Below are 15,492 nucleotides of genomic sequence, written 5' to 3' on the forward strand. Positions count from 1 at the left end.
GTCGCAGGCACCACTGCTGCCTCGGGCTGCGTTGTCCAGCCCACCAGCCAGGGCCCTCCTTTTGTTTTTGTCTAGAGATGTTATCCAGGAAGGACAGCCAGAGCCCCAGCCAGCAGTCTTCTCAGGGCAAACAAGAAGACAACTGTGTGGGGAGAGGAGAGGGCTGCCCCAGAGGGTGGTGATCGCATGACTCTGCTGGTCCTGCAACATTGGAACTCACTCCAGGCTGGGAGGACTCATCTAGGCAGGGGGGACTGGCTCCGGGTGGGGAGGACGTGCCCTGAGGAAGCATGAAAAGCAGAGTTGATATAGCCCCCTCTATCATGAAAATACACCTAGTGGTTCATCCAGAACTCATTGGCCAGAATCAGTCTTCAAGGCCCATCGTAGCTGCAAGGGAGTCGGGCAGGAAGCATTTTAACCTGGTGCAATGCTGCTGCAAAAGCTAAAGTCATGTTGTCTGAAAAGAGAAGACTCAAATACAAAAAAAAAAAAAAAGAAAGAAAGAAAAAGAAGACCCGGACAGTGGGTGCTGGGACAGTGGGCACTTAGCTGTTTCTGCCACAGTCACCAGGCAGCTCCTACACATTTGTCCTTGGAATGGGCAAGTGTTGAGCAGGGAAGTGTCTGGCTGGCAAAGGTGGCCACTGTGTGAGCCAGTGCTAACACATCTGAGGAACCTCGGAAATCACTTACTTTCACCAGCATTTACTTTTTTACCCAGTGGTAAAAAAGTGCAGTATCTAAGAAGTACTGACTTATTGCTCAGAAATAAGCCACATGGTCACTGCTGTCATGATCACAAAATGTGAGTGCAATGGGTTTTCCGTAATTCACTATTTGAACTATAGCTGTCAGCTCTCTTTAGGCTTCTCTTGGCTGGGACAGGTTCCCAGACTTTCCTGTTTCCCCTGACCTTGACAGTTGTGAGAGATGGTAGCCAGGGATTGTGTAGAATGTCCCTCAATTTGTATTTGTCTTGGGGTGAGACTGGGTTTATGGCTTTGGGGGGAAACTAGCACAGGGGTGAAGTGCTCTTCTCATCACTTCATATCAGTAGGAGAGTGGTACCCACGTGACTTACTGCTGATATTTATTTTGTTGCTCAAACGTTCCAGCCTTGGGCAGGGACTGGGTCAGGTTAGCTCCTGTGTCCCTTGGAGCTGCCCCCGACATGTTGGCTTCTGTGCACTTCCTCACTTTCTGGCCTCACAAGCTGCTTCAGGCTTGTCTTGTGTGTTTCCCGCTCTAGTCCTGGAATGAGCCATTCCTCCACAGATCCCTGTTTCCTTTTACTGGAAAGTGGTATATAGAAACCAAGATCTGGGGACTGTGGTGCTCCTTGCTCCCAGGGTGTTGCTGCTTCTAGCCCTGCCTGATGGACAGAGCCAGGAAACATGGATGAGCCCTAGCCTTTATACCGTTACTCATTTATCCCTCTGTGTGCACTCGGGTCTAAGCATGGGTTCACACTGTCTCATGAGTTCATGACGTCTCAGACACCAGGGCAGCCCCCCAGGAGGGGCTCACTGGCCTCCCCCTGGTTCAGCTATAACCACCCTCTCCAACAGCGAGACACAGGCTCCCACCACCCACTGTTCGTTCACCTGTTTGTTCAGCCCCAGCATACGTGTGAAGCATTTCGGGGATTGTCTACCCTGGCTTCTCTGGTGAGAAGCTAGAGCTTTGTTCAAGTGCAGTTCCTCCTGATGGCTCCTTGTCCCTGCCCAATCCCCCACCCCCAGAGGCCATGCCATGTGTTTGTTATAGGGCCAGAGTCTGCTGTCCCAGTCTGCCTTCCATCCTGGGATCCCCAGCCGCCTTTACAGACTAAACATTTGCAAATATTCAAGTGCATTCATAGTGACGTACAGTTTATGGGTTTTGACAAATGCAGAGTCTTGTATCCACCATCGCAGCACCAGGCACAACAGTTCCATCGCCCTAAAAATGCCCCTGTATGGTCAACCACTTCCCAATCCTTCAACCCCTAGAACCCCTGGTGTGTGTTCTGTCCTTAGTTTTTACCTTTGGCGTGAGGTCATATGAATAGTCATACAAGGTATAGATTTTGGGGTCTAGCTTTTTCGACTTAGCAAGATGCATTTCAGATGCATCCGTTTGTGTGTGCATGAATCAGTGGTTCCTTTCTTTTTATGGTTGAATTGTGCTCCGTTGTGTGGATGCAGCTCGTGTTCATCCACTCACCTGCAGAAAATGCTGACTTCCAGTGTTGGCCGATTGTGAATAAAGGGTCTTTTCCTGTGGTGAATGCCTAGGGTGGGATTGCTGCCTTGTCTAGTGAGTCTGTGTTTAACTTCATGAGAAACTGACAAACCATCTTATAAAATGACTGTCCCACATTGCGTTGTCGCCAGCAGCAAATGAGTTTCAGCTACTCCACCAGCGGTTAGCACGGTCAGTTTTTTGGATTTTAGCCACTCTCACTTGTGTGTAGTGCCATTTCATGGTTTTACTTGCATTTCCTTGATGGCAAATGATATTGAGCGTTTTTCACATGGTGTTTGCCATCTGTACATCTTCAGTTGAGTTTGGGTCTTTTGTTCAGTGCTACAATCAAATGTTCACTTACTGTTGAGATTTAAGAGTTCTTTATATATTTTGGATACGAGTTCCCTTTGCTTTTGATCATCCTCACGTGAAGAACAATTTTATCAAGTAAGTAAACCTGGATCTTTATTTTTGGATTCCAAACTCATGTCCTTGCCTTTCTGGGGTGTTTGAGAAAATCTCTGATGAGATAGCCTGAAAGGCCTGAAATGTCCCTCCCAGGCTGTCAGCAGCTGCCAGGGCTAGTGTGCAGCAGATCACAGATTCCCAGGCAGGGGATGTTCCCCCCAAGACTGCAGTCGCAGCTGCCAGGGCTAGTGTGCAGCAGATCACAGATTCCCAGGCAGGGGATGTTCCCCCCAAGACTGCAGTCAGGGGGGCCAGGGCCTTGACCAAGTTGCTCCCCTCAGCTCGGGGAAGATGCTCAAAACTTCTCTTTGGAGGCAGTTAGTGATGGGACCGTCAAACAAAGAGGAAAGAAGTGGAAACATCTGTGTCTGTTCTTTGGGTTCAGCTTACGAGTCGCTCAGGGCATTCAGTCACCTGGAGAAAGTCCCTTGTGGGTAGTAGTCCGGGATCTGGAAGTTTTTGGGGTGGGAGCCGATATGCCTCTCCCTGCATGTCCCTTTAGGAGAAACATGGGGTTGTGAGTCAGTCGTGTGTGTGTGTGTGTGTGTGTGTGTGTGTGTGTGTGACACAGAGACACAGAGCCAGACTCCAGAGCCCTTTTCTGGAGTGGCTGCTGGCCACCTGCTGGCAGAAACCATTGGTATTTTATTATTGCCATTTGAAAGGGGACCTTGGGAACGGAAATTTTCCAATGTGTTTTGTAACCCTTAGCAAAAGCACAGGGAAAACACCTTGCTGAAATTCCTGGCATGTGGTCCTTCTGACCTTTGCAGGCATGTGTGCCCGTGCGTGTAAATGAGCGCTGCTCCCTCAGCAGAGGCCAGGGGTGCTGGCTTCCATGGAAGCAGGCCCATTCAGCTGAGCTGGAGTTTAGTGAGACTGTTATTCTGTTACAGAAGTCTGTAATATCTGTATACGTATATAGGTATGTATGAACACGTATGTATACGTCACTGGTGTATTGCATTCTTTCTGACTGCAAAAAGCAGTGCAGTTGAAAACAATAGGAATTCAGAAAGGACGTGTGTGAGTCCCGTCTTCCCTAGATCACCCAAGATAACCGTGCGCCCTTCCTGCAGTTACAGCTCTGCAGCACGTGTGTCTCCCATGTGCACAGGACAGTGGGGCTCAGCCGCTCTGTGGTCTGTGTTGCTGGTTGGCCCGTGGGAATGGAACTGCCTGTGTAAGTGGACCCCAGCCTGTGATTTGTGAGAACATCAGAGAGACAGCCGGCCGCCTCCATGCTCACCCGCCCCACCCAGCACGTGAAACCTGGTTCCAGTGACCTTGGGGGCATCTCCAAGGAGCACCATCTCGGGGTCCCGGGGGGAGGAGGCAGCTTTCACTGGCCCTCCCTAGGCCCCTGCAAACCTATAGAGGAAGGGGTCGCTCCAGCCCTGAGGTTTCTGGGGGCACTGCAGGGGTGGGGATTTCAGAATGGCTTCTGCTTTCCTTCCTGGCCCATGTCCCCAGGGTCAGCTCCCTTGGACATCTGCTCCAGGCTGGGCCGGAGGAGGGCATAAGCACAGGTGGAGGGCCAGGTAGGATGTGAGGAGAAGGGCAGGCCCTAGCCAGGCCTGTGACCGGGGAGGGGCCGGCCTTTGTCCCCTGATCTGGAAGGCCCCCGAGAGTGCTGTTCTCCCCCGTCAGAGTGGGCAGTGCGGATCTCTTCAGGTGGGGAGAGGGCAGGGCGGTGGGGCGGTGGGTGGCCCCCCCTGCGCCGTGTGTGCAGCCCGGGATGCACGGAACAGCACCCAGGTTTGCTGCAGGGCAAGGCCCCCGGCCTACTGCTCCAGCATCTGCTCTCCACAAACAAAACTGGGTATAAACTGCTCCAAGTGGCGGAGGCTAGCCGGTCACTGGTGGGTCTGGTGACCTGGGCTGCTGAGGGTGGGGCCCGGGAGCTTTCCTGGGCTCCTTCCTGGGTGTCTGGGGTAGGTCTTCTGCATCTTCAACTGTTGTAGCAAAAGTAGGTCAGTGACTGAGGTTTTCTTTTTTGCATCAGCTCCCTCAAAAACCAAAGGCATTTAGGACTATAGTATAATGGCTTATTTATTTTTATTCTGATTTATTTGCTTTTTGAAGTCAACTCTGAAAAGTCCATTGTTTGGCTCTGTTTTGTTTGAACCTCGGGACTCTTCCCTGAGGGAAACAGGGCCTGCTTCTTGCACCTGGAAGAGGCCAGGTGTAGGTGCTGGGCCTGGAGGCGGGGTGCCGGTCTCTGGTTTTGAGGGTGCTGCCTCTGGGCGCCCAGTCCTTGCAGACAGGCCAGCCTCTCAGGAGAGAGCCGCCCGGCACTTCACACACGTTGGGTGCAGGCAGGGACACCCCTGCCCAGGCTTGGGGGCTGCTGGCTCCTCCGTGGGGAGCCGAGGCGGGGCATTCTGGGATGAGTGGGGAGGGTGGTCTCGGCGGCAGGTGCCGGCCTCTGGGCCCCATCTGGGTGATGGGCCAGTGGCCTCCAGGGTTCCTCTCCTGCTCTCACCTGGGACGTTGTGGCCGAGGTCAGCATGGGCAGCTGGCCACAGCCGAGCCCGGTCCACGGTGGGAAAGGAGGAAAGCTGGACACGGGCCAGCCACGCCTTGTGTGAGCTGGGGGAGGTCACTCTGACTTTCGACCTCAGTCCCCGTCTCTGAGATGGTCCGTCCTGACCCCTGCCTGCGTCTTGGGGTGGGTGGGGTCCCAAGTAGCGCACCTCGAGAGTACACGCCTGTGCGCCGTGGGGTCCCTGCCATCCAGGCCTACCCGGCAGGCACAGCGGGGAGGAACTGAGGGCTGGGGAAGGGGGCCCAGGAAGAGGAAGTGGGGCCAGAGTGGTTGCACAAGCTCTGTGGAGAAGCGGGTGAGAGCAGGGCGCTGCTGTGTCCGTGGTGAGTGGCACACGAAGGGGGTCGCGTGGCCCACCGGACCAGGCCCTCTCCCAGGGGCCCCGGCTGACCTTGAACAGTTGGCTTCTTTGGGGCGGGGGTGGCCAGGTTGGCCAGGGGCTTGGCCTGCGGTCTGGCTCCGGTGTGAGTCTCCTCGGACCTCTCCGTGTGGCCGCCGGTGACTGTGCCACCCCTGATGTCCCAGTCCCGCAAGGCCCCAGAGGCTCTTCCACGCTGTGCCCGCTCCGCTCGCCCCGCGCACACCCTGCCCTCATCCTGGCTTTTTATGGTCCGAGAGGAAACCCTTTCCCAGTAGCCTGAATAGGACCACCAGTTCCTACCTCTTCACCGACCTCTGGCATAGGACACCGATTCTCCTGCCTGGAACTTGGGGTCTGCGTCCTGACAGTGGGGTGAATTCGCCTGGGCTGCAAGGGGAGGAAGGGTGGCAGCCGGCGCCTGCCGCGTCCACCTGGGCTGATTCCAAAGGGTCAGTCAGTCGTGGGAGGGTGAACAGAGCGACTTTTATGACAGGAGCCTGGGGGACTTCCAGTGCATGATTACAGCCCTGGGTCTGCTGCTGTTAGAATGCGTCACCGTGGTCTTTTAAGTCAGGCCAGGTCTGTCAAACTCTTTATAAGGGAATGCCTTCCAACCCCATTTGCAGTGGGACCAGGGGCTCTGGAGCCCTGGGGTCCTGCCCTGGGAACCCCTCCTAGAAAAGCAGATTGGACTTAATTGCTGTTCCTGAGTTTCTCATGCTCTCAGGCCCACCCCCCTGCCAGGTTCTAAGGGGAGCCCTTGGACTGGTATCTGTGGCGGTGGGATTTGGGATGTGCTGTGGAAACAGCCTGGCCAGGAATGCGAGCGTTGTTCATTTAACACCGCTTTTCAATTTGTGTTATTTGTGGCTACCGTTTCCTGGTTTGCTACAGATTTGTTTTTAATTTTTTGAATAGGTAAATGCACTGTGTGTTTCAAAATCCGGGGGTTTAAGTCGTCTCCCAAGGAAAGTTCTCCAAGTCCCCCTTGCCCTCTGTGCGCTCAGCTCTCTGCCCCCACCATCCTCGGCTCCAGGTTCTCAGATGCCCGCCCAGAGCACCTCTGCAGACACAGGCAGACGCGCATGGGTGTGCACGCAGTACTCAGCCTCCTGACAGCGCGTTCTGCTCAGGACCTTGCTTTTCTCACTCAGCGCTGTCCCCCAGAGACCTTTCCGTCTCAGTTCAGAACGTGTTCCACTTCCTTCTTCACAGGATTCTGTCTTACGGGTGTCTGTTAAATTTAGGTAACGGGCCCTGGAAGGGCATGAATTGTTTTGAGGCTTTTGCTGCACTGCACCGCGTAGTCAGGCACACATCCCATCTTGCAGGTGTGCAGGTGTGTCTGTAGGATAGCTCCCCCAAGTTGTGAGTTCAGAGGATACACACATCTGTCATTTGGATAGTCATTGCCAAGTCGGCCTCCGTAGAGATTGTGGCAGTTTGTATTTCCATCAGCAAAGTGTGGGAGTACCTGTTCCCACCGTCTCAGCACCCTGATAGGTGAAAAGTCAGGTGTCTCTGGGGGTTCATTTATATTTGTCTCCTGATGGGTGATGTTGAGCATCTTTTCAGATGTTCAGGAGTCATTGTACCTCCCGTTTATGAACTGTCAGCCACAGCCCTTGCCTATTTTTCTATTGAGTATTATGTTTTCCTTTTAATTTCTGTGAACTCTTCCTGTATTGGAGATTAGCCCTTTGTAACAAGAGCTGCAGATATATTTTTCTCAGTCTGTTACTTATTTTTTGCCTTTCCTTGTGACTTTCTCTGTGGAGACATATTTTATACTTTGTTGTCAAATTTATCAGTCTTTTCACTTACGGGTTTTAGACATTGATTCATAGAAAGAACTTCTATCTTAGCATCTTAAAGGAATGTTCTCAGGTTTTCCCCTAGAACATCTGTGGTTTCACTGTTCCCATTTAAATCTTTGACCCCTTCAGAACTTAGCCTGGTTTAAGGTGTGAAGCATGGACTGGTTGTTACCTAGTTGTCCTAAGACATTTTTGGACACTGCCCCTCTGCCTTGCCTTAGGTGTCAATGCTTTCTGCTACACAGTTCCTATGATCTTAGAATCTGGTCCAGGCACTTCCGCTGTGCTCCACTGCCGGTCAGCAGCTTGTGCAACGGCATGTTGTATCTGGTGGTCCAGTCCCCCCACCTCCTTCTTCTTCAGCATTTTTCTGGCTGTTTCTATGTGTTTATTTTTCTGAATGAATTTTAGGATCAAGTTATCCTATTCCAAAACAAAGCAAGGCAAAGCAACAACCCAAAATGTCTACTTTTAAAAATACACCTGCATCCATTGTACAAACGTGGAGACACACGCATCTGCAGAAGGCGGATTTTCTTGTTTAAGCCGTGCCCCCAGGCTGTGTGTGGCAGTCTCCAGCCAGGTGCCGCCTCCTTTCATGTCCTGCCAGCCCTGGCATGTGCGAGAGTACACAGGAGGGTGTGATGAGCCACACGCGTGCACCACGGCAGCGGTGGAGGAGGGCACCCAGGGCAGGGGCAAGGCCCGGGCCAGGCTGTTTCAGCAGAGATGAGTACTGGCTGGTGTCTGGCCGGGGACGCTCCCAGGAGCCCCACCAGTGATAACAGCATATCTCCTCTGAGCACCTGTGTGTTCTCCCGCTCAACCCTCCCAGTTACTGTGAGATGCGGCCATGACAAATGAGTTAGGAGTGCAGGAGTCGGGGAGGGGCAGGCGCTGACCCCTGCAGGGGCTGCTTCCATGCCGAAATCGCCTCTTCTGCTGCCTGCTGAGTCCTAGGGTGAGGGGGACCCCACTGAGTGGCAACTCTCTTTCCTGGGCCTCACCTCCCTCACCTGTACAATGGTGGGTAAGAGCTTGCAGCCTGGACTTCCCAGGAGACAGGGCATCTGTGTGTCAGCTCCATGTGGGTCTGTAAACCACCGGCAGAGTAGTCGAATATCCTCCTAAAGAAAATAGGAAAGTCAGCCTCCCCTTCAGAGGACAGGCCTTTTTTTTTTTTTTTTTTTTGCAGTACGCGGGCCTCTCACTGTTGTGGCCTCTCCCGTTGCAGAGCACAGGCTCCGGATGCGCAGGCTCAGCGGCCATGGCTCACGGGCCCAGCCGCTCTGCGGCACATGGGATCCTCCCAGACCGGGGCACAAACCCGTGTCCCCTGCATCGGCAGGCAGACTCCCAACCACTGCGCCACCAGGGAAGCCCAGGACAGGCCTTTCTGCTGACCCCAACCAGCTTGGCTTTCCTTAAGAGGCTGGCGGCTGATTGGCCCCAGTGGTCGGCCATCTGCCGAGATGCCTCAGAGTGGGAGGGAGAGCGGGCCTCCCAGGAGTGAAGAACGTGGCCGTTTTGAGGTTGGGAGCTGGAAGCAGCCCTATGCTGGCGACCACAGATTGGAGCTATCTATTGATGAATGACAGGCCTCTTGCTAGCAGCGAGTAGCTGGGGCCTGGGAGCCCGGGAGCAGCTGTTCCTCTGTGGAGGCCTCTCCCCGTGCCACCCTCTGACTCTCTGGACCAGCCCTGCCTCTCACCATCACCCCCCCAGACACACACCTGCACGGATGCCTTGTGCTCACTGAGTTCTGCTCTTGCAGGCCTGGGTACCCCTGCACCATCTGCTTTTCTGTCCTGGGGCCCCTGGTCAGAGATGCCTCTCCCCCCTTCTCCCTTCCACGGAGGGAAGCTCAGCCAGGCTTCCCCGAGCCCGGGGCCAGTAGAGCCCGGCACTCACTGCCCAGAAGGGGCCCTGTTGTGCAGATGTTGCTCTGGTCCTGGCTCAGGGCACACACACACCCCAACTCCCCGCCCCTGACTGCCCACCAGAGGCTCACAGACAGAAAAGAGCCACGATGGTCTTTTTTGTAAGTGCTGTTGGAGCCAGCACCTCCCTTCACCCTGTGGAGGCTGGCAGTTTGGCCGAGGCAGGATGGGGCGAGGGAGGTCATGGGGAACACGCCCTTGACGGAGGGCGAGCAGGAGGTGGTTTGAGCCGGAGCATGCGCACTAGTGAGCCCAGCTGCACCTGCGGGGGGCGGGCCTGGGGCGGGGCCAAGGCGGGTGGCTCCGCGAGGAGCCTCTTGTGGCTTCTCGGAGAGAACATACTGTTCCCGCCCAGGCTTGCGGCTTGGGCAAGAGTGTGGGACGCCCTGTTCCCTGATAAGATGAGGCAACTGCTCTCGGCCGCCTCGCAGGGTGCCAGGGAACATTTATGTAACCCCCGCCCTGCCTGCCCCCGGCCCGCCCGCACGACCCGCTACCTGCGTGCGCCCGCCCCCAACTATCCACCTCCCGCCACTGCATACCCCCAGGCCCGGCCCCCCAGCTGCTCCCCACACTGCGCCCCCAACGACCAGCACCAGCAGGTCCTCGACCTGCCCCCACCGTTACACACACCGCTCAGTCCTGGCTCCTTGGGGCCTAGCACCCACTGGCGGGTACCCACCCTCCAGCCCCTGGGTCCCCAGCGCCCCCTACAGTGACCCTGGCCCTCCCTCCTCCCTGTGCATCCAGCCCTCTTCCTCCTTCCCTCGCTAGGACCTCTCGCCATCCTGTCCCACTGCCCCCTACGCCCACACACCTGCCGCCCTCCTGGCTTCTGAAGGGGGGGGGTGGCGGGCAGAGCGACCTGTGCGCACCCCAGGCTTAGGCTCCAGGGAGGCTGCAGGAGGCCTGGGCTGCCTTCAGGGCTCTGGGGTCTGGGTCCCTTGTGCGCTGGGCCTAGCGCCCTCCGGTGGCAGCCCCGCGGTACCGCTGCTGTTTCCCGGTCGCATCCTAGGAGGAGGCAGGTGCGGAACTTGAGCCTGGCCAGGAAGAGGCTCGGCTTTGTTTGGTGCACGGGTGCACGCCCCGCCGGTCCCGGACCTGCTGGCCCCTGCCCCGCTCTGGGTGCAACCGCCCCTCCCCTAGCTCAGCTCAGCCACGTGCCACCTGGGGTGAGTCCCTGAGCAGCAGTGGCGGTTTTCAAAGTGAGTCCCAGAGACACCTGCAGGGACTCCAGACCCTCCAGATGAGGTCAGAACTATTTTCTCAACAATAGCATTATTTGTCCTTTATTTTCTCAAAAGAATACAGTGGAATGTTCCAGAGGCTGCATGATGTGTGATGACATCATCCTTCTGACAGCTACTGGAATATGTGCTTGAGTTTAAATGTTTTTGTTTTAATTTCTATGATAAATGTCAGTGGACATAATCCAGGTGAACAAAAGCTCCCCGGGTTCCTTACTAAAAGGGTGAGCAGTGCTGTTGTGGAGGTCTCTGGTCTCTGTCCCCCTGTACAGGCTGCCTTTGCCCCATCTGTTCGCAGTTCTCCCGCTGCCCCCTGGTCAGCCTCCCGGGTGCCGCTTGAATGTCACCACTCAGAGGCCAGCCAAGCGAAACCCGGTGGTGCTCCTCGCCAGCCTGCATCATAACTTCTGAATGGTTTATCCGTCTGTCTGTGGACCAGCTTATTGGCCACCTGGAACGGGCTGACAGAAGAACAGAGAACGGACCAGGGAGAGCCCTGTCTGTCGACATCACACCCACGTTCCCAGGGCTGGGCATTGCTTTTGTGCTCCATAAAAGTGTCGTGCTGCTGATGCCCCAGTAGGCCCAGGGCTGCGTGCTGGCCGAGTAGTGATGCTGGGCTTTCCCCACCTCGACCACCAGGCTGCCTGGCACCAACATCCCATCCTGTTGGATGCTGCCTTCCGCTGCCACCCTGGGGTCATGCATCCCATCTCTAATTATATACTTCTAACGCGCCTCCCAGGGTTGCAGCAGAAGGACCCTGAAAAGGACAAGCCTCCCAGTGAGGACACAGGGTTTATTAGGAAGCAAGACTGAGTGTGTGCCCAGCACCCCCAACCCCTGCCCCTCCCGGCAGGCCCAAATCTGAGGAGACCTAGATGACAAGAATAATAGATAAGAGCAAAAATAACATCTCGGGAGTAAGCACGGGGCCTGTACCAGGCACAGTGCCAAGGGCTGGTTTGTGTGCAACCCTGTAGAATCCCCACGTGGACCCCACTGTGAGGATGGGGCACTGTGTTCGTTTCCTGTGGCTTTTGTAACCAATTAACCACAAACTGGGTGGCTTAGAACAACAGAAGTATGCTCTTTCACTGTTTTGGAGCGCTGAAGTGTGAAGTCAAAGTGTTGGCAGCGTTAGTCCCCCCTCCCAGTGTCTGGTGGCTGCCCCAGACTCCGAGTCCCCTGGCTTACGGGTACATCACTCCCTGGAGTCCTTTCCCCTTTTCTTCTAATGTTTGTGATCTCTTCTCATGATCCCTACCTTAATTGTATGTGCAAAGACCTTTTTCCCAAATAAGGTCACATTGACAGGTTCCAGGGGTCAGGACTTGGACGTATCTTTGGTGGGGCCACTATTTACCGCCCCCTGCAGGCAGTGAGGCCTTTGTCTGAGGCCACGCATCAGTACACCATGGAGAGAGGAGCTGAGCCTCATCTGTTGGACCTGGTGCACCCAAAGTCTTGAGTGCAGCGCCGGTCACGTGAAAGGACACCACTGTATTTCGTGCTGGGCCTTTCCAAACACTTAAATGATAACCGTGCACTGTGACTCTCCTAGGGTGGGATTAGTGTGCGGTATTTCTCAAACTTTGTACTCATTCTTCCCCCCTCTCCCCAGAACCCATTAACAGTTTTAAAATTCTGACTTGGTGTTGGGCTAGATATTTAAAGACTTATTTTCCAGCATTCCTTTTTATTGTTATCAAAGACATAAATGCATATGATTTTTTTAAAAGACACATAACACAAAAGAGTTTGCAGCAGCAAAAAAGTCCTCTTCCCAGTCCAGCCTTATTCTCTAGAGATCAGTACTGCTCTGATTTTAGTTGTCTTGGTGGTTACTGTCATAAATAGAACTGTATGATTTTATTACTGTTTCTCATTTTATCAACTGTAGATGCCATCCGTTACCTCCCTACCCTGAAATTTAAGGAATTACCTCATTCCTACCCCTCCCCCACCTCCTCCCAAATTGATGGTTATATGATTGTTTTTAATTCTTTTGTTGATTATCCTTATAGCTTTTAACCTCATTTAGAGATTTCCTTTGACTGCACATGGGTGTATTCCTACCTTTCCCTTAAACCCACATTCTCTCCTGGGGCCACGAATCAGTGGTATGGGCTTTGTCTATAAGATCGACTCTAAACACTGACAAGTAGTGCTAGGGTTCACATGATCACGACTGTGTGAATATCGCTTCCGTATGCCAGGGCCTCTGTTTGGAACTGCATTCCCTTCTGCCACCTCATGGGGTTGTTGTGAAGGATAAATAATACACAAAAAGCCCCTAAAACAGTGTTTGGCTCGGAGCTCTTCCTTCATTGCTCGTAATCATGTGGCATTTTAGTTTGCTTCTAATTTAGACAATTTTCTTACATGTCTTCTATTTTTCCTGGAGTTACTAATTGCCTCTCTTTTTTCCCTTTAACCGAAGAATAGTATGTGCCTTGGCCATGTCCTGAAATGTACTCAGCCTCTTGATCATGCTCTATGGTACATGGAACTCCCTTTCTTCTTGTAGCCCTCCCTCTGTGATTCCTGGCCCACAGCTCCAGTGGCCCACCAAGTCTCCCTCACTCTTGGCCTGGGATGACCCTTCATTGTTCGCTTACTTCCCTGGCTTCTCAGTGTTTTCTTATTTTTGCTAGAGTGTGCAAGGTAAACTTGGGAGGCTGTGTTTCTCTGTCATCTAGCAGCTAGTGTAACTTAGGAGAAGTCTGGTGTGTGCCCCAGCCTTGTTCCCTCCCGGATGACCTGCTTCTCCCCTTTCTCTCCAGTAAGTTTTGGGATCTCTTCTTACCTAGTGCTCTGACACTGCAGATATTCTCACAGCAGGAGCCTTTACTCACTCCCCGGCCCACCTCTGTGCTAATAACCCTTTCCATGTTAGCTTCCTGTCTCCTTTTTTTTTACTCTGACAGATACTGTTCTATTGTTTCTTTGGTAATTTCCTCTTCTCCATTTTTTGGTTCTTTTCCTCAGTGTCTTCTGTTAGTTAGATGTCGTACCCACAGGACTGATTCCCTGACGCTGAACTTCTAGCTCTCACTGTTAGTAACAGATGGGAAGTGATGGCTTGCTCTCTTGCTTGATTGTGAAACCACCCCGCCCCACCCTGCCCCCCCCTCCATAACAGAAAATCAATAAGGAGAGCAAACAGAGCCACACACAGCTCTCAGCTTCAGCATTGCTAGGAGACAGAGAACACTGCAGCATTCACATTTTCTAGAGCTGTTTTTGTTTTGTTGTTCTCTTTTTCTGAGATATTTCCTTGAGTATGTTTGCAGCTTTTCTATGGAATTTTTGTTTGGGCAGCAATACTCCCAACTTCTAAACACTATTTTTTGTTCTCTGAACTTCCTTTTTATGCTGTTTGCTTTATGCACAAAATTTTATCTGAAATTTCTTTGAGAATGCTAATTAGAATTTTTAGCTTAACATTCTCTTCTGCTTCCTGGCTTTACTCTTCTTTCCTCTGGAGTCAGTGGTTTTGTTGCTCTTGGCCTTTCCCTTTCATGCCACTGGTTTTCCTTGGATGTCTGGCCATCTTTGGGTGTCTGTTTATATTTAAGGTTGATGGGCTCATTTGGAGTGGGTGGTGTAGATTTCCTCTGCTGAGCACTGGTGGACCAGCTTCAAGGGCTGGCTCTCAGCTTCAGGGCCAGAGTCCGGGAGGGAGGGGTAGAAACGGGGCAGGAAAGTGTACTGTGTGGCCACCCCCAGTGCCAGAGGGCTGCATTCTGGGGTGCTAGAACCCCCTGCTGGTTCTCCGTGTGCAGTTGATGTCTTGTGTGTGTGTGCGTGGTTCAGAGTTTGCCTGGGTAAAGGCTGGCCCCGAGCAGGGGATGGGAGGGAGGGACGAGGTTCTGACTGTAGCCAGCCTTCCTTACCTCCCTCTGCTAGGTGTCACCCCGCAGCCTCCTCCTGTGCTGCCTGTTGGCCATGTTGGAAGATCTCTGAGAGGAGGAGCTGCAGACTCTAGTGGGAGCCTGTTGCGGTAAACAGACATCTCGGTCACAGACTCTCAGGCCCTGGAAATAGTCCATCCTGACCCATTCATGTTACAGATGAGGAGACTGTGGACCGCTGGCGTCAGCAAATTGTCTGCAGGCCCTGCAGGGCTTGGGGGCTCTGGAGTAGGGCTCCTGGTGGGGCCAGGGTGGTGTGGCCAAACTTGCAGGCCTGCGAGCTCTCCCTGACCCCTCCACCCTCTCCTCCTAGTTTTAGTTTCCCTTCTTAGAGCCCAGGGACCGGCCTGTGCTCCCCGCCGCCGCCTAGGGACAGCTGACCCTGCAGAGGGTGCTGCGTGGCACGCCATGCCGGGTACTTGAGGGGGCCGCAGCACCGGGCATGCTGCCGTTTCCTCCCGGGAGATGTCTGCTTACATCCACCCTGCGGCCAGGAGGGCGCTGGCACCCACACCTGTACCCTGAAGGATTTGTCGCCGAGGCTGTCGGAGACGGGGCACCGAGGGAGGTGCGCAGGGAGGGGGGGGCGGGCTTGGGGTGTGGGCTGTGACTGACCCTCCCTCTGCCGTGTCGCCCACAGGGGAGCGCCCCTTCGCCTGCAGCTGGCAGGACTGCAACAAGAAGTTCGCGCGCTCCGACGAGCTGGCGCGGCACTACCGCACGCACACGGGCGAGAAAAAGTTCAGCTGCCCCATCTGCGACAAGCGCTTCATGCGCAGCGACCACCTGACCAAGCACGCGCGCCGCCACGCCAACTTCCACCCGGGGATGCTGCAGCGGCGCGGCGGGGGCTCGAGGACCGGCTCGCTCAGCGACTACAGCCGCTCGGACGCCAGCAGCCCCACCATCAGCCCGGCCAGCTCGCCCTGAGCGGCCGGCGGCGGCGGCGGCGGCGGCGGCGG

General features: G+C 54.4%; 1 protein-coding gene across 1 annotated transcript in view; it reads left to right on the plus strand.

Moving 5' to 3' along the window:
• KLF13 (KLF transcription factor 13) overlaps window positions 1-15,460 on the plus strand; it is a 40,648-nt gene extending 25,188 nt beyond the window's left edge. The window contains exon 3 of the mRNA XM_007458327.1: window positions 15,171-15,460. Within this exon, the coding sequence (XP_007458389.1) occupies window positions 15,171-15,460 (290 nt within the window). The remainder of the gene's footprint in view (window positions 1-15,170) is intronic.
• Window positions 15,461-15,492: the final 32 nt, after the last annotated feature.

This window comes from Lipotes vexillifer, unplaced genomic scaffold, assembly GCF_000442215.2.
Source record: "Lipotes vexillifer unplaced genomic scaffold, Lipotes_vexillifer_v1.1 scaffold1321, whole genome shotgun sequence".
In the NCBI taxonomy this organism is placed as follows: domain Eukaryota; kingdom Metazoa; phylum Chordata; class Mammalia; order Artiodactyla; family Lipotidae; genus Lipotes; species Lipotes vexillifer.